We start from the raw sequence: 14751 nt of genomic DNA on the forward strand, positions 1-14751 counted from the left end.
TACTCTTCTCTTGCACTCCAACACACACACACACACACACACACACAGGTTTGTTTTTGTGAATTGTGGGGACATTCCATAGGCTTAATGGCTTTTATACTGTACAAACTGTATGTGCTATTGCCTACACCTAACCCTACCCCTTACAGGAAACTTTGTGCATTTTTACTTTCTCAAAAAAACTCACTCTGTATGATTTATAAGCGTTTTGAAAAATGGGGACATGGGGCAATGTCCTCAAGTCACCTTCTCCTTGTAATTCCTATGTCATACCCATGTCATTATACCCATTTGTGTCCTCATATGTCACAAAAACATGCACGCACATACACACACACACACACACACACACCCACACACACACACATACACGCACATACATCATGGTGCCTTTCCTAACCTGTGCAGCTTCCTAAGAGACAAATCAGAGCTCTGCTCTTGAAAAAAATTGTGTGTGAGGAAGGAAAGCTTTTATTGATGTCTGTTTAGGACATGTATTAAAGTCCCAACAACAGAGACTTTTAAGACGTACGCACCCTCACTTTGTACACGCCATATTTATTTTTCATTTTAGGCAGAATGTCCGAGAATCTTTTTTTTTTTTTTTTTTTATACAATGAAAGTGGGTCATGATTTAAACAGCCAAGCTCAAAAAGGCAATATAAAAGTAGCCCATCGTGCACTTTATTCCATGTCTTCTGAATTCATGTCATACAGATCGATTTTAACCTATTTTAACCTATAATCCAAACTTTTTTGTCAGCCAAACTTATCTGTAACTGGATTATTATAGTTAAATAAAACTGAGGCTGTAACAGTTCTAATTTTAATTTCGTTTAACTTGATGTACTAAAATAACTAAAGCTGTAATAAAATAAAATACAATAAATAAATGACAAAATTGCTAAAACTATAGCTAAAATTTTTATGAAAATATAAAATAAAACTGATTCAAAATAAAAATAAAAAAAAACAATGAAATAAAAAATACAGATTTTACCTAAAATATTTATTTGAAGTATGTCAAAATTTTATTATTTAACAATACATTTGTATGCTTACTTGCTTATTAGTTAAATTATATGCAGGAATACAAATAGATAATTTCATATTTAATAGCAAATGTTATTTATTTGTGTATTTATTTCTTTTAAATTGAAATTTTAAATTTACAATTTTCTGATTCCATGAATTGTAGGATTTTCATCAACACACAAACCCCATTTTGGAAAGCCCTGATCTACTGTATAGCTTCAGAAGTTCTGGAGTCATATGAACTACTTTTACAGTGTTAATGGTCTTTTTGGAGCTATCCGGTATAAAACCCCATCCACTTTTGTTTTGTCAAAGAGCAGCTCGGACATTCTGCTTAACCTCTGATTTTGTGTGTCAAGGAAATAGGAAAATAATACAAGGTTGGTTTCCTTTGATAAAATGATAGCTTATCTTCACCTGTGTGTGTAGCTTTTGACAAGAACATGTATGCATGCATACATTATACCTGCAGGTCGAGGCTGAGATGCAGCTCTTACTGTTGTGGTGAACACTGATCAATACATTTCAAGCTTGGTGAAGGTTTTAACCACGCACATTACAGACCCGGAGCGGTCAAGGACAAAGATGATTTTTCTGAAGGGCTTACAGGGTTATGAATAACATATTGCTGAAACAACATCTATATACACCTTACTACCTGCTAACCATGACGACAACTTTAATAAAAAAATATCTCACCATGTCAGTGCTAAGAGTGTGGAGAATATTTGAGAAAATGACACCTACTTCTATTCTGTCCATACATGGTGTTATATGTGTGCAGAGAACCTGCTGCTACGCGTGCAAATCAGTATTTTGGCACTGAATGCGAATTTTCATATAAATCATTCACAAAACAATTATAGTGAAAACTCACATTTCATGTGAATTCATTGTGAATGTGCACTTTTCTCAGGAGAATAGCACTACATATGTAGCGTGGTGGTCTTACCAAAGACAGTGAGGTTGACCATATTTTCCCTGTTGCCTGCTGGGAAGGTGGTGTACTCGCAGATGTAGGCAGCCTCATCAGAGAGCCGTAGGTTGCTGAACACAATGGTGGTATCCTCAAGAGAAGAAGGGGTCCTCTGGCGCACAGCGGGGTGCTTGAAGCTCACACGGTCTTTGAAAGGGGGCAGCACTGATACGCCCAAGGCTGGGTTTGCGGTGGCGACATTTTGTTTGGTGCCATTTATCAGCTTCTGCCAGGTGACCTGAGAGATCTTCACTGGTGGCTTACCGTTGATGAATACACATCGCAGCTCGACTGTATCACCCACAAATCCAGACTTACTGGGGTCCGTCTGCACCGACTGCCCGTTCCCTGCTGCAGAAAGACAAGAAGAGACACATTACAAACAAGTCAACCAATCTGTGCTGAGAATGATTGTTAATGAACAAAATGTATCAATACTTTGGTAATTTATCAAAATTGACCAATATTAAAAAGATAGTTCACCGAAAATTAAAAATTCATGTAGTCTCAAACTCATAACACCTTTGTGCATCTTCGGAAAACAAATTAAGATATTTTTGATGAAATCCAAGAGCATTCTCTACATAGACAGCAACACAACTGACACGTTAAAGGCCCAGAAACGAAGCAAGCACATTGTTAATATAGTCCATGTGACATCAATGGTTCAACTGTAATGTTATGAAGCTATGAGAATACTTTTTTGTGTCCTAAAGAAAACAAAAATAACGACTTTATTCAACAATTCTTCTCTTCCGAATCACCGTCCGCCACCATTCACAAGAGTACGTGTTCTATGTCAGCAGCATCACGCACTTGCGTCGTGGTACTCTCGTGAATGGGGGCGAATGGTGACTCGGAAGAGAAGAATTGTTGAAAAAATATATTATAAATATATTTTTGTTATCTTTGCAGAATATTTTAACAATGTCCTTAGTACGTTTCTGGGCCTGGGAATGTTTCAGTCGCATTGCTGTTTATGTGGGTTCAGAAAGCCACACAAGTCTGTTTATGTTGTGTTCCGAATATGAACGAAGGTCTTATGGGTTTGGAACAACATGAGACTGAAAAATTAGAATTTTCATTTTTGGGTGAATTATCCTTTTAATACCAATTTTATTTTAAGGTGAGCTACCCAGTGTTAAACATAACTAACCCTAAACCTAACCCTTAGTAGTTAATTAATATTGCATAGTACTGTGTAATTACACTTTAACAATATTAACTTAAAATAAAATTTAATATTAAATTAAAATAAAATGTAACCAAAAATTTATTTAGATTATATATACGCATATGCTATCTGTCCATATGTGTTTTTGGTATTTAATTTGAATATGCATCATGAAAACTGACAACCCTAACTGAAGTTACAGCAACTCATTGACTCAACTCAGGCTTTCACGTTACAATCGAGTGCGTCAAAACAGCTAGCATGCCAATTCAACAAGAGTACTTCAAACACCAAACAGGACTAATTACAAGTATGGCAGTGGTGTTTACAGGCAGCATTAGGTCTTGAAGAGTGCCGGATGTAGACTTTCCCTGCATGTGTAATGATGGTAGATCCCCCCCTGACTCTGATCCTGACTGCCAACCCTCCCACACCACTCCATCCTAATTATTTCTCATTGGTAAACATCTCGGTGACAGCCTCAAGCACCTATTAATGGAAACAATGTGGGATCCAGTCTAAGTGCGCACACAATGATGGCACTTGAATTAAGCTACAATAAACCAGGCAGGCAATTAGTAGTAAATGAATGGGTTTTATATTTTATTCCCCGCAATGGCTTTCAGGAGTTCGAAGGTATCTGTCATGCAGAAGATGCTTCCATTGCCTCCAGTTAAAACAATAGTTGTTTTGTCTCAAGATAACCCTGAAATACGGCATGCCCCACAGTCAAATGCGTCTTGTTTTGGCAGGCCCTTGGCCTTTTGTCTCCCTGGTGACCTTCTTTTACCCCCTCCAGCTGAGAATGATGTGTCAACACTCGAACCCCTCCTTCTCGCCCCTTTCTTTTCTCTAAAGTCTCGCTTTCTTGCACGTGCTATTACTCATACTTTTGTTTTAACTGCCCCCTTTACCTCACCCCCAGCTTTTCAATCATATTTTCTTTGTCTTCACTTCCTTAACACCTGACCAGACAATCAGCTCTTCTTATATTTCTACCCTGCTTATGCTTCCTCAGAAGGGCTATGCATCCATGAACACTTTCAGTTCCTGTTTAGCTCTACAGAGGCCATTCATAACAGAAGCTTTCCTGACCCGTGAATAACTCTGAGGCAAACGTGTCCCTGGAGGGTCCATGAGTTCTGTTGTCTTTAACAAACCTGTCGTAGGAGACCCCGAGTAGATATATTTCTCCTCGCCGTCAGGTGCTGTGCTGTCCTGTTGGCCTTGCTTCCTGCACAAACATATACTAAACCACATACCTTCACCTCCCTCTTTCCCCCTCTCCCTCTCTCTCGCTTATTTATGACTGGCAAAAGAGGTAATTACCTCCTACAGAGAGACCTTAGCAAAGAGGAAGTAACTCTGAACTACCGCGCTTAATCACGCCACTCATAAAAGTTGGAAATACTGCAGGGGAAAACAAAACAGAGGGAAACTGTGGGTCATTTGACCAAATGAGTGCTATTTAGTTCCCTCATATAAATATGTATAAAATTTGCTACAATAATGGCATCATCGTTCTTTTAAGAAGTGAACTTTCATGCACAACTTAAACTTTAGTTCTTTAGTTCCTCTTATATTTCGTTCATTCGTCATCTTAAAATGTCAACACTACTACCATGTGTTTGTATAGTAAACAACAGATGATTAAAAATGGATGTTTGTAGAAATATCAGTAATACGTTTTCTTTCTAAAAAGAACGTTTTGGTTTCATGACTTTGAGTATCTGTCAGATTGAACTGATAAATTGTGAACTGTTAACTTTCTGAATGCATAAATATATTATTACATTAAAATTAGTATTACAATTTCTAATTTGGATTGAGATTTTTTCACACATTATTTGTTTGATAGAAAGTTTCATATAATGTAAAATCACACAATTGTATGCATTTTAAAAATCACCTTTTTTTTAATGGCGCCTTTTGAAAATGAGACAATAATGGGCAATTTTGAACAATTTAAAGTAAATTACTGATCAGGGATCAGCTTCATACTGATAAGGGTGTTCGTAAGCCATTTTAAAGGGGTCATATGATGCAATTTAATTTTTTCCTTTCTCTTTGGAGTGTTACAAGCTGAAAAACTGGTTTGAGCACAGGCCTGTGGGTAACATCAGTCATAAGAGTTCAACAAGTATGGACAAGTGTTTAAATGCTTAGTTCAAGACTTTTAGGCACTTGAAAGATAATCTGGGAAAAGTTAAACTTGAGAAGACACAGACTGTCTAAGACTAAAATGGATTTCATGACCAGCGGGGCTGAAACTAGCCACGCATTTACAGAGAAATAGAGAGAAGCAGGCAGAATATGCACTGTTCATACAATGAACACAGAAATATGTATTTTGTGTGTGTATGTTTGTTTGCAAGTTGGGAAAAAAAAAGTTCAAGGTCGCCACTGCACAAATTTGAAAGCAAGACACTCAAGATTTCATAGAACGAATGGTACCGACCTTGAATAAAAATAAACTCTTATTGCTAGGAAGTTTCCTCTTTACCATGTAGTGTTACACTAGTAGTTTCAGGTTTGTTTTGCAAGAACATGAAAGTTACATTTTTCCCCATGAATTCAGCTGTGTTAAGCACCTGCAAATGGATTAAACTACACATTTACACTTTCTTGCTCATGCAAAAGTTGTGTTATTAATGCTTACTTCCTTGTCCAAGTCATAAGAGCCCCCCTAAGTATGAGAATCAATTGTGATGCTATCCTTAGTAAACATCACTTATAAAGGAGGGAACCAGCTGGTGATGTGTCAGTTTGGTAACCGATGCTCACCAAACCCTTCATTTCTCATTTACCCAGGCGTGTACGGATGAGATATGTTTGACCAGAGTGTATAGACCCATCAGTAGTCACTGTGAAACAACAGATTGATTGACTAATCAAGTTTGACAGAAAGACGGCTGACAACCTCTGCACAGCTACCTTGGGGAACACCTGTGTCCTTGTACCCCTCGGTTTGACCCTGTTACCGCTTGCATTTGCTACCGTGACAGGGTCGAAACAGAGGAAATGCCTTGTGAAGTACCAATACGATTTACAGCTTGACAACATCAGTTAGAGAAACCATCCAAGGCAGATTTAGGGGAAAAGAATATAGGCCTAGTTCACTTCAAATGCATGTAGATGTTGTTAGTGGGGGAATAGTAGAATTAGCAGGAGACTATATTCTGCTAACTCCCTCCTCTGAGTCATCCACTTAGACCACCACACATAAAGATCAGTCTTCGCTTTTGAGGGAGTTGTGAGAGAGGGGTAATTATATGGCTCCAGAACCCAAATCCTCACACTAAGGAACCCAAAGCCTCTGGGCCCCCTGACCCCATTTCCACCTCCTCTTCCTCCACCTCGGGGCTGAAGGAGTCTTCCAAAGAAAGTAGGAGATAGAGAGTAATTATAGCCTGCACAGTGGAGTTGAACAATGGAGGGCAATCAGAGAGAAAATTCGAGAATATAAACACTTCTGTACACAATACAAGAAGTGAAGTTGCTACGAAACGGAAGCAAGGGCAAACAGACCGTGAGAGAACATTGTCACTGGCACAATGGTGCCCTCTAAAACACAACAAAAGAGTTGAATAAGACAATCACTTGCAGACTGAATCTGAATAACGATGAAAGTGAAGTAACACACCGCAGAACAAATCCCGAGGTCTTAAAGTATCATCCAATGGATCTGACAAACACACCCAGACAACATGGACTCTAGTTCTTTTTCCAAGTCTCTTAGCTGGACTACATGCAGAAACTCATAATGTGGAGTGAAGTAATTGCGTAGATATGACCATGAGGCATATATGAACAAGTCAGAAGAGGCTAAAGCCTTTCACAATCCCTGTTGTTCAAGGTGTGTTTAAAAATCTAATTTAGTCACGTTTCATCCACCCATCATGTCTCAGAGAATGAGCATAAAACAAGTCCAACATATGGGTGATTATTCCCTCAGTTTGCAGTAATCTGGCAAGACTTTGAGCATGTAGGTGGACGTCAAGGATGAATTTTTCATCAGTTTTCCTACTGGAGGGTCTACTCTGAGGCCGACTATGTTTTGCTAGCCTGACCACTGACCAGAGACCTCCGGAAAAATTAAATACAGCCTAATTTGCCTTGAGGAAATCCATAAAGTCTTAACCATACCTCAGATGCAATATTCTCCGAACCTACAGGTGTCAGTGGTGAGCAAATATCAGCTGAACCAGCAAGAAGAAGCAGTGTGAAGTATCTTGCTGAGCTTTACATTTACCTACCCCCAGGTAAAAATGTGTTGGTCAAATGGCCAATGGCCAATGGGTTGGGGGTTGGTTGGTGGGGGGGTTCGTATATTGTCTTGGAAAAAGGGGGCCTTCAAGTCAAAAAGGTTCAGAACCCCTGTTTTATTGTATACAAGTTAACTGCTGTTGTTTCCAGGCCCACTTTTCACATCAGAATCTGCCCTATTCACTCACACACGTGGACCATGCGGCCGGGGTAGGGGTGCGACTACGACGCCTCCTGTAAGACGTAGCATCAGCGCAGAGGCACACTCCAAACAGAGCTACCATTCTCCGGGACAGCAGCCTGACCGGATCCGCATCTCCGGGCACGAGGCACAACACTGGGCCTGCACAGGCCTCCCAGAAAAAAATGATGGCATTCGGCCCATCTCATTAAGAAAACCGCAGAAAGGCTTGTTTTAGAGAGTCTACAAAATACACCCCATTGTGTGTGGGTAATCTAATAGCAATCCAGGTCCTTCAGTTAGGGAAAAAAAGAAGAGCTCAGCTTCGGTGAGGACACTAATACGTTTATGTGCTAGAGAGTGATGATACGGTGCCTGCCAGCACATCCCGCTCACGCTGTGGGCGCATTACAATGCTGTATCAAGTTAGCAGCTAAAAACAGAGAAGAGACTGCGACGGTGGAGTTCAAGAGTAACTTTAAAATCAATGAGGAGAATGTAATGAATCCTACAGCCGGCCATGCACGTATGACTCGTTCTAGTGTGTTTGTTTTTCAGCGTCTGCAGACGTGCTGGGATGTTGAGTGCTGCCTCTACCTCTAAACATGGCTATTTGATTCCTGTTTTACCAGCTTCCCTCATCTACTGTGTCAGCCTTAGCTAATATTTACCTTCAGCAGAAACCTGCTGCAACATATGGTCAGCACTCTGGCTTTCACTTGCGCTCTGCTCTCGCCCCTTTTTGCATTAACGCTTAAACTTTACACACGTTTCCCCTGAATATCCCTTTTCCTTATAGACCATCCACCATCTGCTTGATTGAGGCGTGTGTTTACCTGAACCAACCTGCTATACAGGAAGTTATAAAGGTTGTGCATTTTCTGTTTGTCAAACAGTTTGGTACATATCATCAACATACCCTAAGGGTACCGTTCCCAACAGCTCCAGACTAATTAACAGGGATAGTTTAAAGAAGAATCATGCTATTTTTGAAAAATGGATGGGAAATATTGCAACACTCAGAAACGGGGTTATTATAGTAAACTAAAACAGAAACTAAAAAAAATAAAATAAAAAAAACACTAAATAATATAACTACTTAAATTGACAAAACACACTCACACACACACACACACACACACACTAAAATTACTAAAACTTTAACGTGTGAATTTAGGCAGCACAAAATTAGAACATATAGCATGAAAAATGCATGCATATTATTATTTTGACATTTGCCCAAAAAATATATATATATAAACAGTTCTTGCATTATTAACTTTCAGTTAGTTGTATATATCGACAGATGTAACTATTAAATTAAATTAGAATTGTTTTGCAGCCCGATTTGAGCTAAAAGAGGATAACATTTTTGTCAAATTTAGTGGTGATGTACCATATGTTTTTATTTTTATTTTTTTAAGCGTATGTTTAGCAAACAGCTTTTGGCCTTTCCTCATTCAAGCAGAAAAAAGCTGCTATTGCATAACTTGAAAATAACCAGCCGAGGGCATTATCAAGATGGCCGCCAAGTCGAATGACTTGCTTAAAAGGACATTGCCCTCATCTAAAGAAGGCACTGATTATACAACCATATGTTGCTTTCTTCCATATTTGACTTTGGAGCCAACCCCACATAGCACAAGTCCAATGCGATGTAGGAAGGAGCGTACAGGCCCACGCTGCTTCCCCCCTGAGAGTGGTTTGAAGGCGTTGTGAAAATGTCAAGGGGATGCATCAGCATACCTGTGTTCTGCTCTCTTTCTTCTCCATCACTCTTTTTTACACACTGATTCATCTTTCACAGCTCGGCCTGCCAGCTCTTCCACTACATTTTTATATCCACAATCCAACAGCAGGATAGATGATGTAATACACACGCATACAGGCTTTGGATCTCTTATTTGGCAGGCATATTACACTCTTTATAAAGGTCAATGGATGCAGCACAAACTTTAAATGCTTGTTGCATCATGCAAACACAATCCAAAGAATTTATTTTTATACTAGGATCTTGCTGGATAAGATTGCTGTTTTTTAAATAATATATTTTTTTTTAGCCTAGCACAACTAGTACACTGTTTATTCACTATATAATTTTTTTTTTCATGATTCATAATTCCCATGGCAATTATATTGATTTATTTCACTTAATAATATACACTACCACTAAAAAAGGTTGAATCATTACACATTTTTTCTTTTTCTTATGGATTCATTTGATCAAAATTACAGTAAAAACAGTAATATTGGGAATATTGTAGGCACAGTGATGGCAAATCATTACTCCAGTCTTCAGTGTCATAAGAGCCTTCAGAAATCATCCTAACATGACAATTTGATGCTCAATAAACATTAACAATATTGAAATCAGTTTTTGCTGCTTAATAATTTTGAAGAAACCGTGATACATTTCTTTTCATGATTTTGTGATGAATAGAAAGAAACAGCATTTAACAAAAATATTTTGTAACATTGCAAATGCATGTATTTACTTTTGATTAATTTAATCTGTATATGCTGAAAAAAAATATTAGGCATCAAAAACGTTTCAAAATTGATAATGATTATTTGTTAACAATCATGTGACACTGAAGACTGGAGTAATGAAATGATGAAAATTCAGTTTTGATATTTCAAGAATGAATTGTGTTTTAAAATTAAAATATTAAAACATTAAACTAGAAAACAATTACTATTAATTAATATATAATATATTTGCAATAATATTATACACAATATTACTGTTTTTACTGTACGTTTGATCAAATAAATGTAGTTTTGGTGAACATAAAAATGTCTCTTTATGGAATCTCAGTGATTCCAAACTTTTGACCTTCACTGTAAATAAAATATATAAAATGTAGTTTTGTCTTGCCAGAAGTTCAAATCAGGTCAACAGTAACTACAATGTGTTAACAGACCGACACAAGACTTGGAGACAAGGTCGTGCTCACTAACGTTCTCTCTCAGTCCCTCTCGAAATGTGAACAAGGACACTGTCATAGTTTCGGTTGGGCTGAGGAAAAAAAAAAAAAAAAACAATATTTGTCTGTACTTGCCCTAACAGCAGATGACATCATCCCGATACGAGATACCAGGCCACCTGTCAGAGTAAGAGGAAGCGCGGGGCTGTTAGGGTCAACAAAACTTACGTAGTTAATGATTACAAAGGCCAACAAAATGACTACACAGAAACGGCCCTGCTTGTTTGCAAAAGAGAGACAGAAACTAGGCATCAGAGACAAAGATAAGGGAAAAAAGGCTCAGCTGGCACCATTACATAAATGCGTGCATAAATGCATAAGGGGGTTTTACACAGAACGGTATTCAGCTAAATTATTGATGTCCCCATTCAGTAAAAAAGCTTTTTATGTGGTACACAGGAAAGAGTGACAGCTTCCTTTACTATGTGTATTTATGCTGTGTTTGGAGTATGTATATGTCTGCGAGCTGATCTTTCTGCATGTGTGCGCTTGAATGTGTTTAATGCACTGGTGTGTGCGCAAGGATAGGTTTGTGTACAAAGGGACAACGGCGGGGCCAGCTTCTAACAACCTAAACATCTATAAATGACTCTAACAAACTGAGATGTTTTAACGAATCACGGTCTCCTGTGGATATTAACACAAAAGTGAGCAGCATATCTCAGCGGGTGATTTACAAGCAACGTAACCAAACAATATGACCACTGCAAGCCTGCGAGTCACGGCAAATGCGAAGTAGTTTAGAAATAATGAACAAAACATAATTCATCTTTTATCGCACAGATTGCCAGATATATACACCCACGAGCGTTAAATGATTAGAGTTGGCAATTTTTCAATAATGCAGTGATATCCTCCGGTATAAAATCAATAACAGCTGTTAGATGTCTTCATGTGAAAAATATCTAATCAATAAATAACATTACTGGTGGGCCATAAGTAATGGATTACACCTGAGACGGCCTTTGTCTTCGGGTTACTGTTGGTGGGAGGTGTAAAGGGGATTGGAGTCAAATTAAAGTGAATCTGAGGACAGATAGAGAGAAAGAAATACAAAGGGGAAAAGAGCAGTTTATATAAGAGAGTCAGATGTAGGGTACTGAAAAGATTATTACATTATAATCAACCTTAAAGGGATAGTTCACCTAAAAATTAGAATTTGTTGATTTTTCATTTTTTTTTTACCCTCATGCCATCTAAGATATAGATGAGTTTGTTTCTACGTCTGAGAAATTTAGCATTACATCACTTGCTTACCAATGAAACCTTTGCAGTGAATGGGTGCCGTCAGAATGATATAATAATTAATAATCCACAAGAAATCCACACAAATTCAATCCATCAATTAACATCTTGTGAAGCAAAAACCTGTCCCCCTTTTGTCCATCCATATCAAAATCCAACAATGCAGTTTGTTTAGAACTGTTTTTGCTTGTAAAGAGTGCTTGATATGTGCATAATCCTCTCCTAAATTAGACAAGACAGCTTTTTCACAGGAAAGAGAAGTATTATGAATATAATACTTTAGCCGGGGGCAACAAATTGAAGTTTAAAACATCTCAATGATGGATTTGTTTATTAAAAGCAAGCTTTTTACTTCACAAGATGCTAACTGATGGACTGGAGTATGATGTTTTTGTCAGCTGATTGGAGTCTCATTCTGACGGCACCCATTCACTGCAGAGGATCCATTGATGAGCAAATAGTTCCAAATTCATCTACATATTGGATGGCCTGAGGGTGACTAAATTTTCAGCAAATTTTCATTTTTGGGTGAACCATTCCTTCGAGAGAACATATTTGAACTGTGTCCAAGGTGGGTAATTAAATATTACCATACAAAGAGATATTGCTCTAAAATGTATTTACTCTAGTTTTAAATAATAATAATTCTTTTATTTCACCAAATGCACTCAACATGAGTCATATCACAGAGTAAAGTGTCATGCAACAGCGTGCAATACAACACAAGCCCACAGACTCAATAAAATCATTGTCTGGTGCAACTCCATGTCTGTATTTTGAGTGACGGCTGGGATGTGTTTTGTGTCTGCTGCTGAAACGATGGCCCCAGTGCACCTTGGGCTACACTGTATACTCAGCACATCTTGCAGAAAAAAGTATTTCAAGTTAAGCCAAAACGGCATTGGGGAATATGCTAAAGACGGCCATGCATGACAAATCCTCTCCCTGTCCATCATCATCAATGGGCAAAATTTCAGGCTGGAAAAGTTCAAATCCAAAGTGTTCACAAGGAAAATCGGATTGGAGGTAAGTACAATGATTAAATGGATTACATGGGTGAACGATTTAAATGCTATGCGTGAACGAGCATGATGCAAGATTTCAGGTTGAGTATGTTTGCAAAAATCACCTGAAAAGAATTCTTCAAAATGTCATTATTTATCTGCATTTATTAATTTGTTTAATAATATAACATATACTGTCACACGCTATTACTGTAGCATTATAATACGTAAAAAACTTATATCTATGTGTCATGGCAATATTATGGTTTTTAGACATATACCCTTAATACATACCCTTCTTTGAAGTATCTTGTAAATACCATAGTACATCAATATCATCATAACAGACCTATAACATAGACCAAAATATTTGGCCATTTTGAGAATACTGGTCAACGACTATATCGACTTAAGAGAAATAAAAAAAAATAAAATAAAAAGTCATACCTTTGTGGACTTATCACATTTTACCTTTAAATGTATATATTGTATATGGATTTTATATTGTCTCAATACTGGCATTGGCATTGGACACTTTTCGTTAAGGCTTTCTGATGATTTAACCTGTGATTGGCTTTCCAAACTCCCAAGGCTCCTGTGACTAACAGTAGCACAACCCCCTGATGGGAGGGCTAATCTAAAAACAAAAAGAGAACAGATAATCAATATTTGATGTGAGGTGCTGCTGAAATCCTCAAGCCCCCTCCTGCGTATCCTTGATGAAAGAGTTTTATGAAGATTTCTTAGAGGGAAGTCATGTTGAGAGATTCATCCATTTTTAACGATTTGTAGAAAAATATGAAATGTCCATCTGACATCAAAGAGCATGGTTTATTATCAGGGTTTAAACAGGCCAGTATTGTGGAAACAGGACAGCTGGGCCGGTGGGCAGCTTTGGTCTCTACCCCTCATTCGACAGAGCAGATTGATCCATTAACATGTCCGGTTGGGAATTCACACTCCCACTGGAGGGGTTAGTGAGAGAGTCTGGACCACTCACAATTAACACATACATTTAGTATGCGACCGGCCAGTGTCATCATGTGTTATCTGGTGCTAGATGAGATCATAGAGATTTATAACTGGAAAAACATTGGGAATATTTAGCCAAAACTATGAGGAAAATACTACTTCTTAAAAATAAAAAATGTCTGAATCATCACAGTTTCATATTGCATTTACAACATTCTACAATATTATAAATGAGGTTTAGGGCACTTGACTCATTACATAAGGGTTTAGCACTTTTTCTCAGTCAAGACAACATAGTTAGCACTAGCAAAGTTGTTAGCAATCATTATCACTTTTGCAAGCTTTTTGCAAGCACTCACAATTCGCATGAACGTTTGGCATGATGCTAATCTTAAATTCAAAAGAGAACTCAAGAACTTTTACCTCATTAAAAAAAGTGTTACCCCTAAATAAATAAATGCATATTTTGTAAAAAATAATAATAATAATAAATAAATAAAAAATGTCATATTATAAAATAATTTTTACTTCATAAGATGAAGATTTTGGTCATATTAGAAGCTTCTTTTTTTGGGTCATTGCATGGGGTAACCATGTTGAGGTCACATGATCAAGCAATAATTCATCTTTCTAACCCTCCTATTATCAGACACTTTTGCTTGTGAAATAAACTAACAATGGCTGAATGCAAACAGAAAATTTCCCACCATGGCATGGGTAATCAAAAATGTTTACTTTTGCGGGATGCTGCCTCCGCACCACTAGGTGTCAGTAAGTCCGAAATGGCTTGCATATCAGCCAGTGCAACATTAAATTACTCATGTCTTTTCCATCAGAATGGTTCACGTTCCTGAGAACTATGACACTGCTAAGTATGGTTTACCTGACTATAACAACCCTCTACGCACACC

The 14751-nt window shown here is 37.8% G+C and overlaps 1 protein-coding gene across 4 annotated transcripts in view; it reads right to left on the reverse strand.

Annotated features, from left to right (window-relative positions):
• nectin1b (nectin cell adhesion molecule 1b) overlaps positions 1-14751 on the reverse strand; it is a 229683-nt gene that overhangs the window by 159130 nt on the left and 55802 nt on the right. For all 4 annotated transcript variants that reach the window (XM_016575742.1, XM_016575743.1, XM_016575745.1 and 1 more), the window contains exon 2: positions 1988-2362. In XM_016575742.1, coding sequence (XP_016431228.1) covers positions 1988-2362 — 375 coding nt within the window. The remainder of the gene's footprint in view (positions 1-1987; positions 2363-14751) is intronic.

This window comes from Sinocyclocheilus rhinocerous, unplaced genomic scaffold (genome assembly GCF_001515625.1).
Source record: "Sinocyclocheilus rhinocerous isolate Xijiao unplaced genomic scaffold, SAMN03320098_v1.1 scaffold82, whole genome shotgun sequence".
Taxonomy (NCBI): Eukaryota; Metazoa; Chordata; class Actinopteri; order Cypriniformes; family Cyprinidae; genus Sinocyclocheilus; species Sinocyclocheilus rhinocerous.